Below are 24078 nucleotides of genomic sequence, written 5' to 3' on the forward strand. Positions count from 1 at the left end.
CTACATATGACCTTGAGCAAGTTAAACTCTGAGTTTCAGTGTCCTCATCCACACCCTGCAGTTAATGCTGCAGAGCTGTATTAGAATGAGTCTGCACATAATGAAGCTTTCTATTTTCTCTTCTTTTAGAATTAGAGTTAAGATTGGATTAGGAATTTGTTCCGTTTTTCCCTGAAGCAAATTTCTTTCTTTCCTCCATCTTATGTAAAGCCTTCGAAAAAGGGAAACTATGAAATCTCTCCTCATTACCATTACCTAAGTAATACCTGCTTCTTAAGCAGAGAGTAAATTCTAGGGCTGAAAGAGAAAAAAAAAAAGAGAGACCTTAGGTTTAGGCTAAACCTAAAGCTGGGGATGCATATGTATAACTGGAGAAAAAAAAGTGGTGAAAATACCACAAAGACAAGGACATATGGAGTTTCTTATGGCAAGACAGTAGCAATTTTAGTTCTTCATTGGGGCAACTCTGTACCAGTACCATTTTATGTGTGGCGCTGACCAAGCTGCCTCTTACCTCCAGACTCTAACTAAACACAGAACAAATCCATTCACTGGTCCATCCCCAAAAGAACAATATTAAGTAAATACAACTGACTGGTAACTGGCCAGAGGAAATCAGTTTATGAAATAAAATGACAGCTCTGGCTACCACAAATTACTATCGCATTAACAAGAGAATGAACTATTTAGTTCATATTATTATTTAATAAAATTAAATAATTTCTTCATATTTATGTATTTTCATCCAGTTGACAGAAAAAAAGGAAACCATTAAACTGAAATATGTGAATACTCACTCGATTTAACAAATCAATTTCTTCTTTGAGTTTTCCAATCATTTCCTCTTTATCTTGCATTAGTCTCACAAGTCTTAAGTTTTCTTGCCTTTCTCTTACCACTTCCTGGTAGATATAATTACAAAGTATTAATTGGGAAGTAACAAGTTGTTTATAATCTTAAATAGCATACATACATCTGCTAAGTCTGGTGAAGTACCTTAGATACATGAAGATTTCCAATGAATTTCTTAAGTCACTTGGTAAGGGAAGGAGGAACCCATCCCAGAAAAGAACCAGAGAATGAGAGGAATACAGGAGTTGTAAAATATACTTCTGATTAAATCTATGTTTACCAAGTTTTTAACAAATACCAGTACTCAATGACTTTAGCTCTTTAGTTGATCACCACCATTAGTAATAAAATATCTTAACATTTAATGACTAATACCCTGTTGAAGGAAATTCAAAATTTTAATTAAAAATACAAAGTTTAAGAAAAGGAGATGGCTCTATGGAAAACTCTAAACAGAAAAATAATGATCCTCCATTTTACTTCTGGCTCTGCCAGTTAACTGACAATGGATAAAATGAAGGAACTGAAAAAGATTACTGGTTTTTAAACTTTCTTTTTTTTTAAACAATGCAACACCTTTTCCAAAGCAATCTTATTCAGAAGCCAGGACTTTATGCTGGGTCAGCCACCTTGGGGGCAAAAGTGAAGCAGAACTGAAAAGGTCTCACATAGAATTTGGTTTCTTTCTTACTCACCCTCAGAGGAAAGCAGCCAGCCGGCCTCATTAATCAGCTGCTGCCAACTACTAGGAACTCAATCCAAACTCTTGTGGAACTTTAAAAGCCCTTCTGAAGAACCCCCTTGAAAACTATACTATGTATTCCTTAAAGTTTTTAATTTAAACTCACAGAAACTAGGGTTAAATTTCAAATGTGAACTAAAAATAATCATAATATTATAAAAAGAATTTTTAAAATTCAATCTCTACCTAAAACAATTTTTATATCACAAGGAATAGTTTCAGTTCAGCAAAATAAAACACACTTTCAACAATCAGAAAGTAATTCAGCACCGTTATCAATTTTAGGGATTGAATGTTTACAGAACAAAGTTGAGACCCCATGGTTAATAAATTAATGCCAATATTCATTTGAGATGTTCTCAAAGATACTCCTAAACAGGTTTATCCTTAAAATTGTTTCAAACACCACAGTGGCTCTAGGCTCTAACTCACAACCCAGAAGAAAGTCTACAATCTGTACAGATAATATAATAAACACACAGTAGTACATACTGCTAACAGAGACTTCTAACCATTTCAAAGGCAAAGATTGTTTCCAATATATTAAAGATAACACTTGGCAAAATGAGAGTATCCATTAAATATTAACCAATTCAAGAGCTGGCTCCATTTCTAAAAGTTTTAACTTCAACAGAACTGGATAGAAAAGTATTAAGGAAATCAGAAAATGCTTAGCCACTATGCATCTAGAAAATATATAATTAAGAGTGATTCAAAGCTTTTATTTGACTACTAATGGAAGTACCAATTAACACTAATGGTATCTTCCATTAGTGCCCCTTATTCTTTTCCCTTTTTCGACACTGTCTCTTCCTTACACATTTCAATTTTCCTCTCTCTGCTGCTATGAAAGTGAAAAAGGAATCCCAATGGTATATTAATTTCATAAATCTTAAATAATTTGTAATTCATACCTTTTCAAGATCTTCAATTTTCTTTTCCAATGTGCTACTTGAGACCAAATTACCAGAAGCATTTGCATCCCTGTTATACCTGCTGAACCCACTTCTATCTGTTCGGGGAAATCTACTTGAGACATCTTCTTCAGAGGCAGTGGTTGTGCTATGGAAATAAAAAAGATACAAAATTTTTAAAGATACCTAATATTCAGCAAGAAGAGTGCCAAGAGTATTTTCTATTCACCCTAAACAATTATCATTCCCCTGAGGACACATGGTTATAACAGCCAACTTATTTATAATTATGGAAGTTAATCATTATTCCAACACAATAAAAAAATTTTTTTTTAATTAATTCTTTTGACCAGTATCTACTGAGTAGCTGCTAAGCACCAGACACTGTTATGAGTACTGAAGATGGAACAGGAAACACAGACATGCAAACACGGACTCAGACTTTCATAGAGCTTTCAGTGTAACAGGAATATAACCAATGACAATAAAGCAAGACAACCATCACAATAAGGTAAGTGTAAGGTACTCCGAGAACTATGACAGGGGACCTAATGTAGCCTATCTCTAGTGAAGAACCACTTTCTTTCTCCTTTTATTTTTAAATTCCATTACATCATGGACCAACACTTTTTTTTTTTTTGGCTGCGTTGGGTCTTCACTGCTGCACACAGGCTTTATCTAGTTGCGTCGAGCAGGGGCTACTCTTCATTGCGGTGCACGGGCTTCTCATTGAGGTGGCTTCTCTTGTGGCGGAGCACAGGCTCTAGGCACACAGGCTTCAGTAACTGCAGCACGCGGGCTCAGTAGTTGTGGCTCGCAGGCTCTAGAGCACAGGCTCAGTAGTTGTGGCACACAGTAGTTGTTCTGCGGCATGTGGGATCTTCCCAGACCAGGGCTCAAACCCATGTCCCCTGCATTAGCAGGCGGATTCTTAACCACTGCACCACCAGGGAAGTCCCCATGGACCAATACTTTTTTAAGATCAAACAAAAATGAACTGGAAAAATAAAAGTAAAAAAGGCCATACAAAATACAAGCCTAAATGTTTTATTAGATTCAGACCCATAAAATTATATTTCAAAAATAGGATAAACAAAAAAAGAAAAGAATTACATAAAACTGCATAATTTTCATTGGAAGTATGCATATAGGCAATTATAGAAAACAGCTATCGCACTAGCAACTTTTGTCATTTCATAATTCTTATTTAACCAAAAGTTATCACTGAAATAGCCATTCTTCATATTAAACACCAATTCACACACTCTGAACTAATAGCATATATGTCAATATTTAAAGTTTTTAATAAAACAAATAAGCTTGCTTCTTGCTTTTGCATTAGTTATCTATTACTGAATAAAAACATATGCCAAAACTTAGTGGCTTAAAACAAACACAGTTATTATCTGACAATTTCTGTTGGTCAGGAATCTGGAAGCAGATTAGCTGGGTGTTCATGATTCAGGGTCTCTTATGAGGTTTTAGTCAAGATGTTGGTCAGGGCTACAGTCATCTGAAGGCCTGTCTGGACTGGAGAATTTGCCTCACTTACAGAGCTGATGGCAAAAGGCCTCAGCTTCTCACTGGCTGTTGGCCAAAAGCCTCAATTCCTCAGTATGAGGGCCTCTCTACTGGGCTGTTCATAGCAAGGCAGCTGGCTTCCAGAAAGAAAGTGACACAACAACCAAGACAGACACTGCAATCTCTGTTATGATCTAAACGCAGAAGTGACATACTATCACATCAACCCCATGTTGAATGTGGAAGGGGATTACACAAGGTGAAAATACCAGGAGGTAGAGCTTCCTGGGGGCTCTTTTGGAGGCTGGCATCATTCTTGCTAATTTACCTAATCCAGGTTGGACTGATGACTATGCTGACCACAAGGGGTAAGGTATATCTAAACTACCTCTATGATTTGTTTTAGTAGCACTCACAACAGAGAAATTAGTTTCACAGATGTATATTGACCAGAACAGGGGAAGAGACTTTAAAGCAATTTTAGCAAGCTCAGGATATTCAGTTTTAACTTTTACCCAATATGCAGAAAATGACACTTTTCAAAATTTGTCCTCAATTCTTTATTGGTAGCCAGTTCCAATAATTTATCCATCAAAAGTATAGTTAAATCTAAAATAACTTTTGATGAAAAATAATAGATTCTTGATCTATTAATTTCCTATGCATGGGTTTTCTTTTGATGGAAAATAAAATTCAAAGTGTCTTATCAAATTTGTAAGGTATATGATTATAACATTTTGCAACAGTGCAATACTAAAATCATCACCTACTTACTGATAAATTGTGGAACCCATCATAACAATTTGAAGAATCTTTTCCCCCAAATTTCTAACTTTCATTTTTGTCCTTTGACCTTATGTAGCACTGAGAACATATAATATTTCTTTCTTGCACGAAAGGCTAATTAAGATCATTTTTTAAAAAAGAATGATGCTATCAGACAAGTAAACTTAATTCACATATTTTAAAAGCTGGGGACCAAACTAGTTTCTTTTTTAAAAAATTGAAGTATAGTTGATTTACAAAACCTGATTTTTTATCTTGTAAAAACATGAAGTGTTCATGCCAAAGGTCAAATACTTTGCCTGAAAATTTCCCTTTAAAAATTATTGTATACCTCAGCATATGGTAACAGTTGATTGGCTCAGCTTCCAAACTATCATTTAGTTTTTTTAAAACCTCAAATTTAATGTATTAGTGTTTAAGTAATTCACACTTTTAGTGAGCTGTTAATTTAGTTGATATACCAAGTACACTATTTAGTTCAGCCGACATAACAAGACTTTCACAATGAAACAAGCAGGACGTTGATTTACATTCTGGCACAAGTTCCAACATTTTTTCCCTGTCACTGTCTATATAATAATCAGAACATACTCCTGCAAAGCAAAGCAAAACACCAAACCACATTTGTTGACTTGTTAACTCTTCAAAGTTTTATATACTTCAGAGCAAGCTGTGTTTGTCAGCAAGGAAGCTGAAAAATAAATTCTTCCTTCACATTACTGTCATGTTAGCAAAATCAATGTGTTGATCATAACACCCATAGCTTGGTGTATTTAGGGACAGTTTTAGTCATACAGAAGACCAACTCTTAGACAAATCAGGATAGCAAAGGAATTACTGTTACAACATACACAGTAAGTAGGTCTCTGCTCCCCACACATAAATACCACCAGTAAAATTGTTTTGTAAGTCTCTGAACTAATACTTAAATGGCATACATCCTTCACCAATTCTACAGTTTCAAGTAAGGATTTAGTCATTGTAAAAGGTTAGATAGTTTTAAAACTGCGTAATATGAATGTGGTTGAAAATCACATACTTATTCTTATGTATGTTCATTAATTCCATTTGTATAATAGTGCCAGTCTTTGGCACTGGCTATGGGTGTTGTTGGGAAGTGTTACATGAACTACTTTCTTTGCTACAGATTCCCCCAACACCTTCCAGCAAACATCTTTGTCTTGTCATTTGTGTGTAGTTTTTTAATGTTAGCAACCTGAAGTCAGACTGTAAAAGAAACTCACAGAATACTAATGAAATCCTGAATACATATGGAAATCCTGAAGATCTGCTTCTGTCAGCTTCTTAACTGTAATAGTTCTTCTTTCAAATAAGGCATTTGTGGTTGTGAATATAATTATGTCATGCATATAAATGCCACTTAAATTTTGATGGTTTTATTGTTTTAGCAGCCAGTACATCACTGCAAATAACCCACTGTGGTTCTAGCACTTCCCATCAATAATGGTTAAAAATTAAACTCAATACAGGAGGGAGGATACTTCCCAACAAAACTAGTACAAACTCTTTTGGTCTGTACCTCTTTGAAATTACTTCCATCATCATCATTTGGTTTAGTATTACTGTCACATTCAGAAAAGATGTATCTTTTTATTTAAAAAAAAAATCTAGGAAAGCTTCCTTTATCATAAGTAAATTAAGATTGAAAATAAAGAATATAAATTTTACTTCCTAGATTTAGATAATACTAACAAAAGCAGAAATTGAAAAGAATAAAAATGATTTTTAGTTTTTATTTGTTTTATTTTGATTTAACTATTATATATTTACTTTTTAATTATTTTACTTATGGGAAAAGAATATGCCTGATTAAATTTAACACATGATTTTTAAGGTAAATAAATCCTTCTTCAATTCTTACACATTTTGGGTTACAAATGACTAACATAAAAATAACACAGGTAGAGCAGAATACACATTCTTCTCTAGCTTGCATGGTATACTAACCAAGATAAACCATATTCTGAGCCAAAAAACACACTTTCACAAATTTAAAAGAACAGAAACCATATAATGTCTGCTCTTAGACCACAAGAGAATTAGACTAGAACCAGTAACAGAAAGATAACTGGAAAGCCCCAAAATAACATGCAGATTAAACAGTGCACTTCTAAATAACACATAGGTCAAAGAAGAAATCTCAAGAGAAATTTTAAAATATTTTGAACAAAACGAAAACGAACCCACAACTTACAACTTACAACTTGTGGAATGCAGTAAAAGCAGTGCTTAGAGGGAAATTTATAGCAATGAACGCATGTATTAGAAAAGAAGATAGATCTAAAATGAATAATCTAAGTTTCTACCTTAGGAAACTAGAAAAGAAAGAGCAAATTAAATCCAAAGTAAGCAGAATAAAAGAATAACAAGAACCAGAGCAGAAATCAATGAAATTGAAAACAGGAAACCAATACAGAATAATCAATGAAACCAAAAGCGATTTCTTTGAAAATACCAATATAAGCAATAGGCCTCTAGCCAAGCTAACTAAGAAAAAGAGAGGACACAGACAACTAACATCAGAAATGAAAGAGGGACTATCACTAAAGATACCATGGACATTAAAATGATAATAAAGGAATACTGTGAACAACTCTGACCACAAATTTGATAACCTAGATGAAATAGATCAATTCCTTGAAAGATACAATCTGCCAAAACTCACACGAGAAGAAACAAACATCTGAATAGGCCTGTATGTATTAAAGAAATTGAATCAGTAATTAATAACCTTGCAAGACAGAAAGAAAGCACGAGGCTCAGATGGATTCCCTAGTGAATCCCACCAAACATTAAAGGAAGAAATTATACACATTCTCTAAAATCTCTTCCAGAAGATAAAAGCAGAGGGAATATTTCCTAACTCATTTTATGAGGCCAGCATTACCCTAATACCAAAACCAAAGATATCACAAGAAAAGAAAACTAAACACTAAGATGTCTCATGAACATTGATGCAAAAATCCTCAACAAAATATTTGCAAATCAAATTTGAGAATGTATAAAAAGAATTATACACCAAAATCAAGTGGGATTTATTCAAGGCTGGTTCATCAGTTAAAACAAAAAATCAATTAATGTAATCTATCACAGTAACAGGCTAAAGAAAATCACATGATCACACATAAATTCAGAAAAAGAATTTGATAAACTCTAACATCTATTCATGATAAAAACTGGACAAACTAAGCACAGATGGGAACTTCCTTGACTTGATAAAGAATACCTACAAAAAACCTACATCATACGAAATGGTAAGACACTCAAAAGCTTTCCTGCTAAGATCAGGAACAAGGCAAGAATGTCCCCCCGCCCCTCACCATTCCTTTTCAACATCTTACTGGAAGTCCTAGGTAATGCAATAAGACAAGAAAAGGAAATAAAAGTTATACAGACTGGGAAGGAAGTTATACAGACTGGGAAGGAAGAAATAAAACTGTCTTTGTTCACAAATGATAAGATGGAGAAAATGTGAAAGAATCCACACCAAAAAATTCCTGAAACTAATAAGCAATTATAGCAAGGTTGCAAGATACAAGGTTAACATACAAAAGTCAATCCCTTTCCTACATGCTAGCATTGAACAAGTGGAATTTGAAATTAAAAACACAAAACATTTACATTAGCTCTCTCCAAAATGAGATACTTAGGTATAAATCTAACCAAATATGTACAACATCTACGTGAGGAAAACAACAAAACTCGAATAAAAGATACCAAAGAAGAACTAAATAGAGAAATAATCCCTGTTAATGGATAGGAAGAGTCAATATTGGCAAGATGTCACTTCTTGCCAACTTTGATTTCCCACTGATCTACTGGCTCAGTGCAAGCCCAATCAAAATCTTAGCAAGTTATTTTGTGGCTATTGACAAACTAATTCTAAAGTTTACATGGAGAGGCAAGATCCAGAATAGCCAACACAATATTAATGAACAATGTTGGAGGGCTAACGCTACCCAACTTCAAGACTTACTATAAAGCTACAGTAATCAAGCAGTGCAATACTGGTGAAAGAAGAGACAAATAGAGCAATCGAACAGCAATGGAAGCAGAAAGAGACTCACATAAATAACCCACAAGTCATCTTTGACAAAGGAGCAAAGGCAATACAATGGAACAAAACAGACTTTTCAACAAATGATGCTGGAACAACTGGACATCCGTGTGCAAAAAATGAAAAATAAGACAAAGACCTTATACCCTTCACAAAAGTTACTTCAAAATGGATCACGGGGGCTTCCCTGGTGGCGCAGTGGTTGAGAGTCTGCCTGCTAATGCAGGGGACACGGGTTCGAGCCCTGGTCTGGGAGGATCCCACATGCCACGGAGCAGCTGGGCCCGTGAGCCACAACTGCTGAGCCTGCGCGTCTGGAGCCTGTGCTCCGCAACAAGAGAGGCCACGATAGTGAGAGGCCCGCGCACCGCGATGAAGAGTGGCCCCCACTTGCCGCAGCTGGAGAAAGCCCTCGCACAGAAACGAAGACCCAACACAGCCAAATAAATAAATAAATAAATAAATAATAATTAAAGGTGCTAATAATTTAAAAAAAAAAAAATGGATCACGGACCTAAATGAAAAATACAAAACTACAAAATTTCCTAGAAGATAACTAACATAGGAGAAAATGTAGAAGACCCTGGATATGCTGATGACTTCTCAGATAAAACACCAAAGGCACAATCCATGAAAGAAACTGATAGCTGGACTTCATTAAAATTAAAAACTTCTGCTCTGTGGAGTGAAGTAAGTCAGAAAGAGAAAAACAAATATCGTATATTAACACATGTATGTGGAACCTAGAAAAATGGTACAGATGAGCCGGTTTGCAGGGCAGAAGTTGAGACACAGATGTAGAGAACAAACGTATGGACACCAAGGGGGGAAAACCGCGGTGGGGTGGGGATGGTGGTGTGCTGAATTGGGCGATTGGGATTGACATGTATACACTGATGTGTGTAAAATTGATGACTAATAAGAACCTGCAGTATAAAAAAACAAACAAGCAAGCAAAACAACTAATACTAAACTTTCATTGGGTTATTTGTATGGAAATATGTTAATATAAATGTTCCAGACATTACATGAAATTTCTAAAAAAAAAAAGGTAATTTAGAAAAATAAATGGATGACAGTAAACTACAAAAAAAAAAAAAAATTCTGCTCTGTGAAAGACAATGTTAAGAGAACAAGAAGACAAGCCAGCCTGGGAGAAAATATTTACAAAAGACATATCTGATAAAGAACTGTTATCCAAAATATACAAAGAATTCTACAACTCAACAATAACAAACCACCCGATTGAAAAATAGGCCAAAGAACTTAATAGACACCTCAGCAAAGAAGGTATACAGATGGCAAATAAGCATATGAGAAGATGCTCCATATCATATATCATCAGGGAAATGCAAACTAAAATGAGATACCACTGTACACATATTAAAATGGCTAAAATCAGGATCAATGCTGGTGAAGATGTGGAGTAACATGAACCCTTATTCACTGCTGGTGGGAATGTAAAATGGTACAGCCACTTCGGCAACAGTTTCGTGGTTTCTTATAAAACTAAATATACTCTTACCACCAATCATGCTCCTTGGTATTGACCTAAAGGAGCTGAAAACATATGTCTACCCAAAAACCTGCACATGGGTGTTTATAGCAGCTTTATTCATAATTGCCAAAACTTGGGAGCAACCACGATGTCCTTTCAAGGTGAATAGACAAACTACAGAAAATGGAATATTATTCAGCACTAAAAAGAAATAAGCTATCAAGCCATGAAATGATATGGAGGAAACTTAAATGCATATTACTAAGTGAAAGAAGCCAATCTGAGAAGGCTATATACTGTATGGTTTCAGTTATATGACACTGTGGAAAAGGCAAAAACTATGGAGAGAATAAAAAGATCAGAGAGTAAAATGATACCATAGTGATGGATACATGTCATTATACATTTGTCCAAACTCACAGAATGTACAACACCAAGAGTGAATCATAATGTAAACTATGGACTTTGGGTGGTTATGATGTGTCAGTGTAAGTTCATCAATTGTAACAAATGTGCCTCCCTGTTGAGGAATGTTGATAATGGGGAGGCTATCCATGTGTGGGGACAGGTTTATATGGGAAATCTCTCTACCTTTCCCTCAATTTTGCTCTAAATACTTAAATTAAAAAAAAATCACGTACGTACCACAGCACCTGAACTAGTTGATATCCTGTTCTGAAAGGATTCCGCTTATCATGCACTTAGGCGTGATGATGACAATGTTAAAATGCAATTCAGGCTTCTAAATATTTACTCTTAAGTTTTATTCTTACCTTGTCATGGATTACTTACAAACAGTTCAAGGACTACACTTTTGAGCAGCATTATGCTAAAGAATGTTTAAACTCAGACTTAAAAGAGGAATAAGAATGTGTAAATATCTAGAAACAAAGAGTGCGCGGCCCTTTGAGAAACAGAAAAATCCAATATGGCTAAAGCATGAAAGGTAAATATAGGGGTGATAAGATATGACACTGGAAAAGCAAGCAGGAGACCTGAAAGCTATTTTTTGAAGAATTTCAACTAATGGTCTCCAAATTTATCCATTACATACACATTGGTATGTATATTTATCTACTATCTTTATAATCGATTTACAATATCATTATATTTGGTTATATATTAAATATTACATATTCATATATACTTTATTATACAAACATATATGTAAATCAAATAATATGATTTACAATATGATATTGTTAAAATATTATCTGTATCACAAAAAATATAACATAAAGGGGTGAACAGAATTTTAAATGTACATTTTTTTTTTTTTTGGCTGCCTTGGGTCTTTGTTGCTACGCGCAGGCTTTCTCCATTTGCGGCGAACGGGGGCTACTCTTCGTTGCGGTGTGCGGGCTTCTCACTGCAGTGGCTTCTCTTGCTGTGGAGCACGGGCTCTAGGCGGGCAGGCTTCAGTAGTTGTGGTGCACAGGCTCAGTAGTTGTGGTTCGCGGGCTCTAGAGGGCAGGCTCAGTAGCTGTGGCACGTGGGCTTAGTTGCTCCATGGCATGTGGGATCTTCCCGGACCAGGGATGAAACCCGTGTTCCCTGCGTTGGCAGGCGGATTCTTAACCACTGTGCCACCAGGGAAGTCCCTAAATATACATTTTAATTATTTATGGTACAAATTGTTTTGTTTTCACAAAAATTGACTATAATAATTTTAATGAAAGTATAATTTGAATATGCTTTACTTCTGAGGAACTTATTTTAACTCTTTGTGATAAATAGAGATTTGAAGGTGTAGTTCTAAAATAAGCTTGCATATTTGATTTTTAATGTCTGTAACAGCAGAAAGAGATGCCTCACAGTAAGAATTTAAAGTTTTTTTAATTTTCACTTAAAACTCCAAAGCAAGCATCAAAATTTTTTTCTAATTTATAAGAACAGATCTGATTTTATGTATCTTGCCAACTGAACAACCACATGATCACCTTTGCGTTTATATACTTGTTTTTATATTCTCCTTAAATTCCCCCCCGACCTATCCATTTTGTATTAGTTAAACAACATAATAATTCATAAATCCATCTAACCATTCAAATTGCACTACTGTGCAACATTTAGAAAGTGAACAAAGCACACTTTCCTCAGGGTACCTCAAATACTAAATAATCATCTGATACCATAGAACGAGGGAGTAAATAACAAGTACACAGTGCTAGCTATTAAGTATACAGTGGGCCCTACGAATCTGTGGGTTCCACATCCAGACTGAACCAACCCACATCGAAAATATTCAGAGGGGAAAAAATGCTAGAAATTTCCAAAAAGCCAAACTTATATTTATATAGCACTCACATTGTATTAGGTACTATAAGCACTCTAGAGATAATTTAAGTATACAGGAGGATGTGAATAGATTATATACAAATACACCATTTTATATAAGGGACTTGAGCATCCACAGATTTTGGTATCCTCAGGGTCGGGACCCAATCCCCCCTCCGTGAATATCAAGGGATGACTGTAAATGTCTTACTGTCTTTTAGATTAAAAGGTAAATATAAACAGAAGATCTAACATTTTCCTCCTGCATCCTAACATTATCTTGTGTATCACCCTGCCATGGAGACCAGTTTAGACTCATTTAAAGGTAATAGGAAGTCATTAAAGCAGGGAAAGTGACAGAATCATTTTAATAAAATGCACTGGAAATGAGCAAAACTGAAGGCAGCCAGACCAGTTTGAAGGGTATTGTAATCATCTACGTAAGAGACGATCGTGTCCCTGGACTTCCCTGGTGGCGCAGTGGTTGAGAATCTGCCTGCCAACACAGGGAACACGGGTTCAATCCTTGGTCTGGGAAGATCCCACATGCCGCGGAGCAACTAAGCCCGTGCACCACAACTACTGAAGCCCAAACACCTAGAGCCTGTGCTCCGCAACAAGAGAAGTCACCACAATGAGAAGCCCGTGCACCACAACGAAGAGTAGCTAGCCCCTGCTCGCCACAAATACACAAAGCCCACACGCAGCAACAAAAACCCAACACTGCCCAAAATTTATTTATTTATTTATTTTTCTTTTTAGAAAAAGAGATGATGGTGTCCTAGATTGGTGGATTGGCACTGGAGCTACAATGACTGAATTTAAGTGAGGTAGTGAAGAAAGGGGAGGAGAGGGGAGGGGAGGGGAGGGGAGGGGAGGGGAGGGAAGGAAAAGGAAAAGGGAAGGAAAGGAAAGGAAAGGAAGAAAGGAAGGAGGGAGGAAGGAAGGAAGGAAGAAAGAAAGAGTCAAAAGCAATGTCCAGATTTCTGACTTGAGCAAGAATGGATTTTGATACCAACTACTGAAATCCACTAAGTTTCACAAGTTTACTTTTGAACATGCTGAGTTTAAGATGCTTCTAAGATATCTGAAAGTAGGTATTTGAAAGTTGTTGGTTATATAGGTATAGAGCTAATGATTTAGAATCATCAACGTAGGTATATACAGTAACCAAAGTCACCAGAGTGAAAGAAATTTCTAGAACAAATACACAGAACAAAAAGAGAATAAAGTCTAAGACAAAGAGCTGAGTAACACCAACACATAAAGAGTAAGTACAGGAAAGGAAGAACTACAAATAAAAACTGGGAAATACTGGCAAAGTGGTAGGAAGAAAATCAAGAGGGTAAGGTATCACCAAAGCCATTATCTATCATGTTATAAAAGAGCATTAGAATCATTTTAAAGGACCTCTTTTCACTTAAAAAGAAGTCCACTTATCTGCATCAACCACAGATTATTCAAGTAGAAACCACAACGCTGACAACTACAAACGAAAACCTAAAAATGTGGATATCCCTTAATATGTTTGTATTTGCTTGATGTACAAGCTTAAAACAGCATTTCAAAAAGTTTAACCTATTAACAATTTTAAAAATCCTTCATATTAGGCCTGTCAATACACAAGTGATAATATCATACAAACTCAAAACAAGGAATAATTATTACTGAAAAACATAATCAGTGATTTATCCCCATTAGGTATTAGGTCTGTAAAGAACACTGTCCTAATTGTGAATAACTGTGTTATGTTTTAACTTGATCTTATTACCAAATTTAGCTCTGTTTATTTTAAAAACAGAAATGTTTTTAACCTATTTTTGAGGGCTGGATATGTACAGCGCAAAATACCCAGAATAAAAGATTGTTTTATTAACTCCAAAAAGATTGTAACGTTCTATTCAGGAATGTTAACACAAATCTCTAACCAATACAATTCCAAAAAGAATCCCCCTCTGCCCTTAGCTACAAAGTATTAACCATAATGTTCAGAAGAGGAAAAAGAATAAACAGTATCATCAAAGATAAATACCACCATTTACCGAAATTTTCCCCCTCTGGGAATTTTCATATTTTCTGTGGAAAGACTAGAAGGTGTTGTGCTGGGGGATAAAACTATCACGAGAACAAGATTGGCAGCATTATGAGATTACAGCTAGAGGAATTTTCCACTAAAATAGATATTTTAAACCTTAGCAATTAGAAGAAATACAAGACCCATGAGTAAAATTCTAGTTTTAGAATGGATACCAAATATTTAGAAGTATTAGGTAAGTTGTGAAATTATTAAATAACCAAGAAGTACATGATTGGTCTCCATATTTTTAATGTTTCACTACCTTATTCAATTCCACCACCACTGTCCCAAACAGCCCCTCATTCTGTGTAGGTCTTCTCTCTCTTCTCCCTTTAAACACACACACACACACACACACACACGGCAACAACTAAAGACCAAAATCATCTCTCAGACTCTTTATTAAAATTGTGATACATATTCATTGTGGGAAACAGATAACATGAATCAATATCTCCAGTAACTCCACCAACCCAGAGATAACGGCTGTTATGTTCTACAATATATTAGTAGTTCATAACCGTTTTGGATTGCAGATCTCTTTGAAAATCTGATGAAAAATATAGCTCTTCTCCCAGATAACCATGATATTCTTTTACATAGAATTTTAGCAGCTCATCAATAGAGTTCAAGTTAAGAACGCTTATATATATTATGATAGACGTTGTTTTGTATCATACTCTTTGTAATATGCTTTCCCTCTCTCCATTTAACATAAATAGGTAATAATTTTCCTATAATTATTAATTCCTATAATTAATGGTTTTCTAAAGAATCAGTTTAATGCCTGTATTGTAACTTTATATTAATATGCTATAGCTTATAACCTATCTCATTGTTAGAAATTTAAGTTTCTCCAGTTAGCGGCTATCATACATGTTCATTTCTGGTATGTTAAGTATAATGAATTATTCTAAAGAGATCACTATAAACTTAACCAAGTAAACATTCTACTAAGAAAATTACACATTGGGGGAAAAAAAACCCCAAAATACATGACCACTGATCCATCTTTCTTAAACCTTGAGTTTCAGAAATTTCATGACCCCCCCCTCCAAATAATTATCCAAATTATTTAAACATGTTTTAAAAAGGAGTTCAGTGAATATGTTAAGAGACGTTCTAGGTAAACAGGAGTTGATTCAATAAAATAGAGCTTAACTACAGTGACTGCTTAACAAACTCAATGCTTAAAAAGTACATCCTTGATATTTGTAAGAAAAAATTTAATATTTAATCCATAATTTACAAGAACACACAAACTAGTCTTGTGGGTGGCTTGTACCCTCTAATGACTTTTTAAGTTTGTCTAGTCGTATATGTATCATAGGTTATTTGGTTTGCTGAAAATATTTTCTAACATATAATGCCAAATTTCTATCCTTTAGCACATTCCTCCTTTTTTCACCCCCATTAATCAGCAGACACCCTCTCCAAAAAACATACATTCTCCAGTCTTTGCTACAACTTGCTGACAGATTAAAGTAATGAACTGTTGATATACAATATAACAAATTCCTCTAGATAAGGAATTGATAATTTCAGATCTAGATTTTGCGTTTGTTTTTATTTGGTGTGTGTTCAACTATGAGTTGCTATGAGTCCATGAATAATGACTAGAAACTTAAAAAAAAATTTTTTGTTGTTTGTTTTATAACAGTATTAAACATGGCTAAACCTTTGAGAGCTGAAAAGTAACAAACCATGTGCTTTAGGCTATGAAAATAAAAGAAGTAACAAGTATACGAACAGGTCACAAGTAAAATAATGGTCTAAAAATGGGTGGGATGGGGAGGGGAGGGAGATCCAAGAGGGAGGGGATATATGTATACATATAGCTGATTAACTTCACTGTACAGCAGAAACTTACACAACATTGTAAAGCAATTATACTCCAATAAAAAAAAAGCTTAAAAATAAAAACATACACCATGTGAAATCAATTTTCTACCTAATTTAACACAATATATAAATAAAGCTTTTGATGAAGATTTGTAAGAAAGTTATTCCCCTAATGATTCTAACTAAAGAATGCAAATCTGAAAAGTGCCAATTATAATTTAAGGTTTATAATTTAATAAGGATTAAATATGTATGAATGATACAGCAAACTTGATAAGTTACTGAAGTTTATTTTTATTCCCCAAACCAAAAACTGATGATAAAAACTCTTTTGGAAAAAAAAAAACAAAACAAAACTCTTTTGGTTTGAAAATGTGGCCTGGAAATAGGCCAAATCAAAGCTATTTGATTGGCAATGCTTGCTAGCAAAAGAAAAAAGATTCTTTCCAGTTTAAACTATTCATGTTAAGTAAAAATTACCAAGCACAAGTTTCATTATATCTACATCAAAATTACTCAGAAATGAAAATAAAAGCAGCAGCAGTGGCAAACATATCAGACCTACTTAGTCAATTGTTGATTACCTTGGCCTTCTTATCTCTTTTAAAAGGTAAACACTGGGACTTCCCTGGTGCCGCAGTGGTTAAGAATCCACCTGCCAATGCAGGGGACATGGGTTCGAGTCCTGGTCTAGGAAGATCCCACATGCCATGGAGCAACTAAGCCCTTGCACCACAACTACTGAAGCCCACGCACCTAGAGCCCATGCTCTGCAACAAGAGAAGCCACCGCAATGAGAAGCCCACGCACCACAACAAAGACTCAACGCAGCCAAAAATAAATAAATTTATTTAAAAGAAAGTTAAACATTGAATTTTATCTATATAATAACTTAGTATTAAAATTAGAGCTCTTCTTAATCAATGTTTTATTTTAGATGAATTATAATAACCACAACTTTAACCAAATATTTTAAACTTTAACATAAAAGTAGGGGAAGACACAGGTTTTTTATGTATAAATCTAGGTAGACTGTCTTGTGCAAGCATGTGGGTTCTGGAGTCAGGTTGCCCAAGTTAAAATCCAGACTCTTCTGTTCACTAGCTTCGTAACCACAGTGAAATGATTCTACCTCTTTATCCCACTTCCCTCACCTACAAAATGGAAGTAAATATTATACCTACAGTACCTACTTTACAAGATAACTTTGAGAACTGAATGAGATCTCTATGTAAAGCTTCTTGCACATTATAAGCACTTGATAAGATTTACCATTATTCCATAATTATTAGCACAAGCATGACCACACCTTCTGCAACCTTCATGGCTTCAACAGGGACAGAAGCTAATATCTCAGTCATCTCCGTTAAACAACTTATACTTAATTGTGATTTTCCTCCTATACATGTGCACACACACTCAAACACATTTTCTGATAAAAGCATTACTCCTTGTGTATAGCTGGTGCTATGGACTTGCTAGGGTCTGAATGTCTGTGTCCCCCCCAAAATTCGGTTGAAATCCTAACGTCCAATGTAAGGGTAATAGGAGGTGAGGCTTTGGGAGGTGCCTAGGTCACAAAGGTGGAGTCCTCATGAATGGAGTTAGTGCTCTTATAAAAGAAATCCCACAGAGCTCTCTAGCCTCTTCCACCATGTGAGGACACAGTGAGAAGCTGTTAGTCTGCAACTGGCAAGAGGGCCTTCACCAACCAGAACCTGACCCTGCTGGCACTCTGATCTCTGACTTCCAGGCTCCAGAACTGTGAGAACTAAATTTCTGTTGTCTGTGATATTTTGTTATAGTGGCCTGAATGAACTAAGATCAGAATGAATTGGATACTCCCAAAATTCATATGCTGAAAGCACTAACCCCGATGTGATGGTATATTTGGAAGCAGGGCGTTTGGGAGGTAATTAGGTTTAGATGAGGTCATGAGGGTGGGGCCCTCATGATGGGATTAGTGTCTTTATCAAAAGAGACACCAGGGAAGCCACCCCTTCTCTCTCGACCATTTGAGGACACAGTAAGAAGGCAACTCTCTGCAAGTCAGGAAGAGAACCCTCATCAGAACCAGACCACGCTGACTCTCTGATCTTGGACTTTACAGCCTCCAGAACTGTAAGAAAATAAATTTCTGCTCTAGCCATCCTGTCTATGGTATTTTGTTATGGTATCCCAAGCTGACTAATACAGATGGTATATCTGTATTTTCCGTGTTTAAATACACAAGGGAAAATGACTCAGTTTTTCTTTTGCTAAGTTCATCAAACCCTTACAAATTCATGGTGTGTGCAGTGTTCAAAGAGTGCAGACTATGTCAGAATAAGTCGTGGTCAGAAAGACATTACACTCCTGCCTACGATGTAATTTCTTTTTAAGAGCACAATATTAAGGTTTCTTATTTTTCAAACAGCTGCTTGAAACAGTTCTAGTTAGTTAAGCCATGGTCAGGAAGACATTACACTGATGTCTACAATATGTTGTTAGTCATAACTTAAGGATTCTTACCTTTTGTATCTGCCTGAAACTGTTCTAGATGGCTCCTGTAAAGTAAAAAAAAAATGACATATCAGTTTGGGTATGTGTATAAGCACACAATTCTGTATTATATAAAACTATTGATAGAGAATATTGGAACAATTACCATTGCTTTTTTAAAAATAATTCTTTTATAGATTTATTTATTTTTACTTATTTATCTTTGGCTGCACTGGGTCTTTGTTGCTGCTCGCGGGCTTTCTCTAGTTGCAGCAAGCGGGGGCTACTCTTTGTTGTGGTGTGCGGGCTTCTCATTGCGGTGGCTTCTCTTGTTGTGGAACACAGGCTCTAGGCGCACGGGCTTCAATAGTTGTGGCACGCGGGCTCAGTAGTTGTGGCTTGCGGGCTCTATAGCGCAGGCTCAATAGCTGTGGCACACAGGCTTAGGTGCACCGCGGCATGTGGGATCTTCCCGGACCAGGGCTCAAACCCGTGTCCCCCTCATTAGCAGGCGGATTCTTAACCACTGCGCCACCAGGGAAGTCCCTTTAAAACTATTTTTGAAACCACAGTAACTAGATTTAAATGTTTAATCACTGGTTATTTAGATAAAGCAGAAAGAAATACTAAGGTTATGTATATGCACTCAAAGTACATTTTATTGAATGTAGATAATAATGATTTCATATGGAACTTTTCCCCTTAAGTTTCACAAACAGTACTCCAACTAACATTTTATCAAGGTTTTCTTTCATAAAAGTCCCTAATCTTATTCTATATGAACTAAAACTTAAGGCACAGACTTTAAATGATATCTGTCTAAATATGCATTAGAAAAAATGCTAATAATGCCTTAAGTTCCAAAACATAACACCTCTCTCACTTTGGTTATAACTGAAATATTTCAAAACATGACATCAGCTTGATTATCCACACTATCTCTTGCTGCAATGAAATAAGCAAAATTGCTAAATAAGAATAGCCCTTGTTGCATTTACTGATTTGTGGGTAACTAACTGATATATTGATTGTAATGGTAGAAACAACCTGGCAATAAATAATATTTCTGAGGCTTAAAAAGTAGGCATTTTCCCCTAACATGGTAAAACTTAAGACTAATACACATTTAGAGTAGAATTTTAATAAACACAGAAAGGTGAAATGGAGGATGTTTTCAGCAACACTGCACTGTCGTGGCATTATACTAATGTTATACTTTGACCCAACTATAAATGACTTAAAGTCAGTTATCAGGTAAGTTTCCATTTAAGTATACTAATAAGTTGTATAATATCTGTTTTCTACATTTCTCACAGCTTTTTTTTTAAACAACTAGTCACTTAAAACATATCTCAAGTTTTACGGTATTTTCTCTACAGCTAGTTTGGTGCAACTGATCAAATTACAACTCGGACATACTTGATGAAATTACTCCATGCTCATGTCCAAGATGTATAAACAATTAGATTTAAGCCTATTTCTGTATAACTAATATTCAAGAGCTAAGATTCTAAAGCAGACCAACAACTCTTAAGCTTATTATTTATTGGTTAGATTTGAATATGCTTTTTATTAGACAACACTTAAGCTTACTGTTTATTGGTCAGATTTGAATACAGTTTTTATTAGATTATACATTTTGTAACTAAATGTTATTTCACAGTGACTCTAGTAATCAAATTCTATTGCTTAGGGACTTCCCTGGTGGTGCAGTGGTTGGGAATCTGCCTGCCAATGCAGGGGACACAGGTTCAAGCCCTGGTCCAGGAAGATGCCACATGCCACAGAGCAACTAAGCCCGTGCGCCACAACTACTGAGTCTGCGTACCACAACTACTGAAGCCCGCACACCTAGAGCCCGTGCTCCACAACAAGAGAAGCCACCGCAATAAGAAGGCCCCACACCACAACTACGAGTAGTCCCCGCTCACCACAACTAGAGAAAGCCTGCGCGCAGCAACAAAGACCCAATGCAGACAAAAATAAATAAATAAAAAATAAATTTATATATATAAAAAAAATTCCATGGCTTAACAATGGAATGTTCCCCAAATTGGATAGACTATATTAATATTAGCAGAGATTGGGAGGGGTGGTAGCCTGCTTCTCATGTGTATTCAAGACTCACATTTACAGATGGAATTTAAAGTGATCTCTATGCCCTGCCAAAAAGAGGAAACTGAAATGTTATATAGAAAAAAAAAAAATCAGCCCCTATAGTGCAGTAAAAGAGTCCCTTATAACTTTAAGGAGGAAAATTCTTGATGTTTCTATACATTAATACAAAATTCTATACAAATATAAACCTTAGATTTGTTAACTAGAAGCCCTCTATATTTCTGTGACCACAAAGATTTCCAAGCAAAGAGTGATAACTTCATAATTACTATAACTATTAAAGTTGAAAATTCCATTCTAAATGTGGGGCGGGAGGGAGAAGAAATACCTTCAGTATCACTGAAATTGCTTGTAAAAAATACAAATGCTAAGACTATATTGGTCTTAAAAGTTTCAAAGACTATGTAATTAGACCTTCCAATAACCCTAAAGTTTATTATACAACTGATTTAAAATATACTTTTCCTGAAATAATCTTTCTTGTAATGGGATGGTTTATATTACAAAAGGGAGGGGGAAAGACCTATGTAGAGCTTAGAAAATGTTGGCAAAGCACGAACTGTTTCATGAGTTTAACTAAAACATTCTGCTTCATTCAAGCTTAGAATGGTCAATAAGGAAATTCCACAAACATTGTCTTTACAGGTGCAGTGGCAGATCAGAACTTGTAAAGTATAAACGAATATAAAAGCATATGTGAAATATGATCAGACAAATACAGGCCCAGTAGAATATAGTAAAATAATACTGAAGTTATTCAAATAAACTTGAATAACTTCAGTATAGCCCTCGGTAAACTATGGTATACCATGGTAACTGGCTCTCAGGACTAACTTTAAAATACCTATACTGGTATACATAATGTACTAAGATACAATGTTGAAGATGAATGCAGAACAGAATATCTGTAATGTACAATTGATAAAATAACTTTAAAAATGAGACTAAAATAAGAACATTATCAAATTAACAAAGATTTTAAAAGGAAAAACTAAACAATAACCAATATTTGTAACTATAAGTGAAGTATAACCTTTAAAAAATTGTGAATCACTATATTGTATACCTGTAACTTGTATAATATTGTATAGCAACTGTACTTCAATTAAAAAAAAAAAAAAAAGGAAAAGCTCATCATTCCCCACCTTTCCTGAACAACTTAGTCCTAAAGGCATTAGGTGGGGCAGAGCAAGGTAGGGAGGAAACAAGGTGGCCCCAACCAGGGTTTCAGAATACCAGAACACTCCATGAAGAAGAGCTGTTAGGCAAAGAGAATCAGAGCCCAAGAAAACTGAGGACAGCATCCATACAGCAGGGGGACTTAGCCTGGCATGAGAAATCAGAGCCTGAGCAGAATGAGGAGGGGTCTACAAAGCATGAAAGGGAAGTCAGGGTATCAGGCCTGAGGCAAGGTCAGAAAGGGAGTCCCGTGAAGGGATACTGAGAGCCCCAAGCAGGGTGTGATGGTCATCCATTCATGAGGGGGGCCCAAAATGGGGATTTAGAGCCCCAGAAGGGTAAAGAAGGTGCTCCCTTAAAAAGGCAGCCTGGCGTGGAGAATTCACAGCCCTTGCAAGGTGTGGAGAGCATCTCTGTAGGGGATGACCAGGGCTGATGTGCCGGAGCCCAAATAGGATGAAGAGAGTGTCCACAGAGTGGCAGCCTGGCCTGGAGGCGTCAAAACCTAATCAGGTGATAAGGGGTCCCCATGGAGGAGTAATCCAGCATGAGGTCTCAGTCTGAGCAGGAACAAAGGAAGACCCTAGGGAAGAGCGGCCTGTCACAGGGTGGAGAAGCTAAGCAGGGTAAGGAGGGAATCCACAGAGGGGGTGAACTGGTGTGAGGAGTCACAACTCAAGCAGGGTAAAGAGGGCGTCCTGCAGCTTCACGAGGGATGCCCAAGCCTGAAGAAAGCGAAGAGAGTGCTCACGCACAGGGTAAAGGCAGCGCATGACGTCAGAACCCACTCGCAGTGAGGGGGGCGTAAGTGTGGGCAAGGAGTGGCAATGGGAGATAGGCTACATATAGGGGAATTGACGAAATAAGAAAACACATTAAGAATAACGGGAAAGAGGTTCCTCAGTGTCACAAAAGGGAGTTACAAATACTAGATTTAAGCCTTGTGATATTAGATTAGAATTGGCCATGTTGGTATAAATTAGTTTCAGGATCTACATAGATAGATGTAGTTAGCTAGGTAGGTAAGCAGGCAGCAGACAAACAGATATGTATACGCATGCACGTACATATAGACACACACAGTAGGTCTGTACATAGAGCGGGACTACGAATGGTGACATCTCAATAACATGAACATAACTACAGCCCAGACCTCTGCTTCACAATATCATTTTCCAGTAACAGGAATCAGGGCTCCTTAGAGAAATAGCTGCTAGCTTCCAAGACTGGAGTAAGAAGCTAAAGATGAGTCTACATTATCTTATGACGCCAGAAAACAAAGAAGTATTCCAAGAATGATGGAGACGTAGCAAAGGATACAAAAGGTTAAAGGGGCTCCCACTGGCCAAATTTGGGATAATGTGACTATTAAAATAAATAATGATGGTGTGGTAGGCAGAATAATGACCCTCAAAAGATGTTCACATTCTAATCTCTATAACCTTTAAATATATTAGGTTACATGGCAAAGGGAAATTAAGGTTGCTAATAAATGCCACTAAATAGGGAGATTATACTGGGTTATTTGATGGGCCCAACGTAATCACAAGGGTCACTGAAAGTGGAAGAAAGAGGCAGAAGAAGGTCAGAGGGAGATATGGCAAAGAAGAAAGGTCACAATGCTGACTCTGAAGGAGGAAGAGGGACAAGGAATACAGGTAGCCGCTAGGAGCTGGAAAAGGCAAGGAAACTGATTCTCCCCTACAGCCTCCA

General features: G+C 36.1%; 1 protein-coding gene across 1 annotated transcript in view; it reads right to left on the reverse strand.

Annotated features, from left to right (window-relative positions):
- Window positions 1-24078, reverse strand: part of PAWR (pro-apoptotic WT1 regulator) — a 104660-nt gene that overhangs the window by 6314 nt on the left and 74268 nt on the right. The window contains exons 3-5 of the mRNA XM_082351718.1: window positions 19099-19133; window positions 2509-2656; window positions 798-902 (exon numbers count right to left, since the gene is read on the reverse strand). Coding sequence (XP_082207844.1) covers window positions 798-902; window positions 2509-2656; window positions 19099-19133 — 288 coding nt within the window. The remainder of the gene's footprint in view (window positions 1-797; window positions 903-2508; window positions 2657-19098; window positions 19134-24078) is intronic.

Source organism: Balaenoptera borealis, assembly GCF_965194805.1.
Source record: "Balaenoptera borealis genome assembly, chromosome: 13".
In the NCBI taxonomy this organism is placed as follows: Eukaryota; Metazoa; Chordata; class Mammalia; order Artiodactyla; family Balaenopteridae; genus Balaenoptera; species Balaenoptera borealis.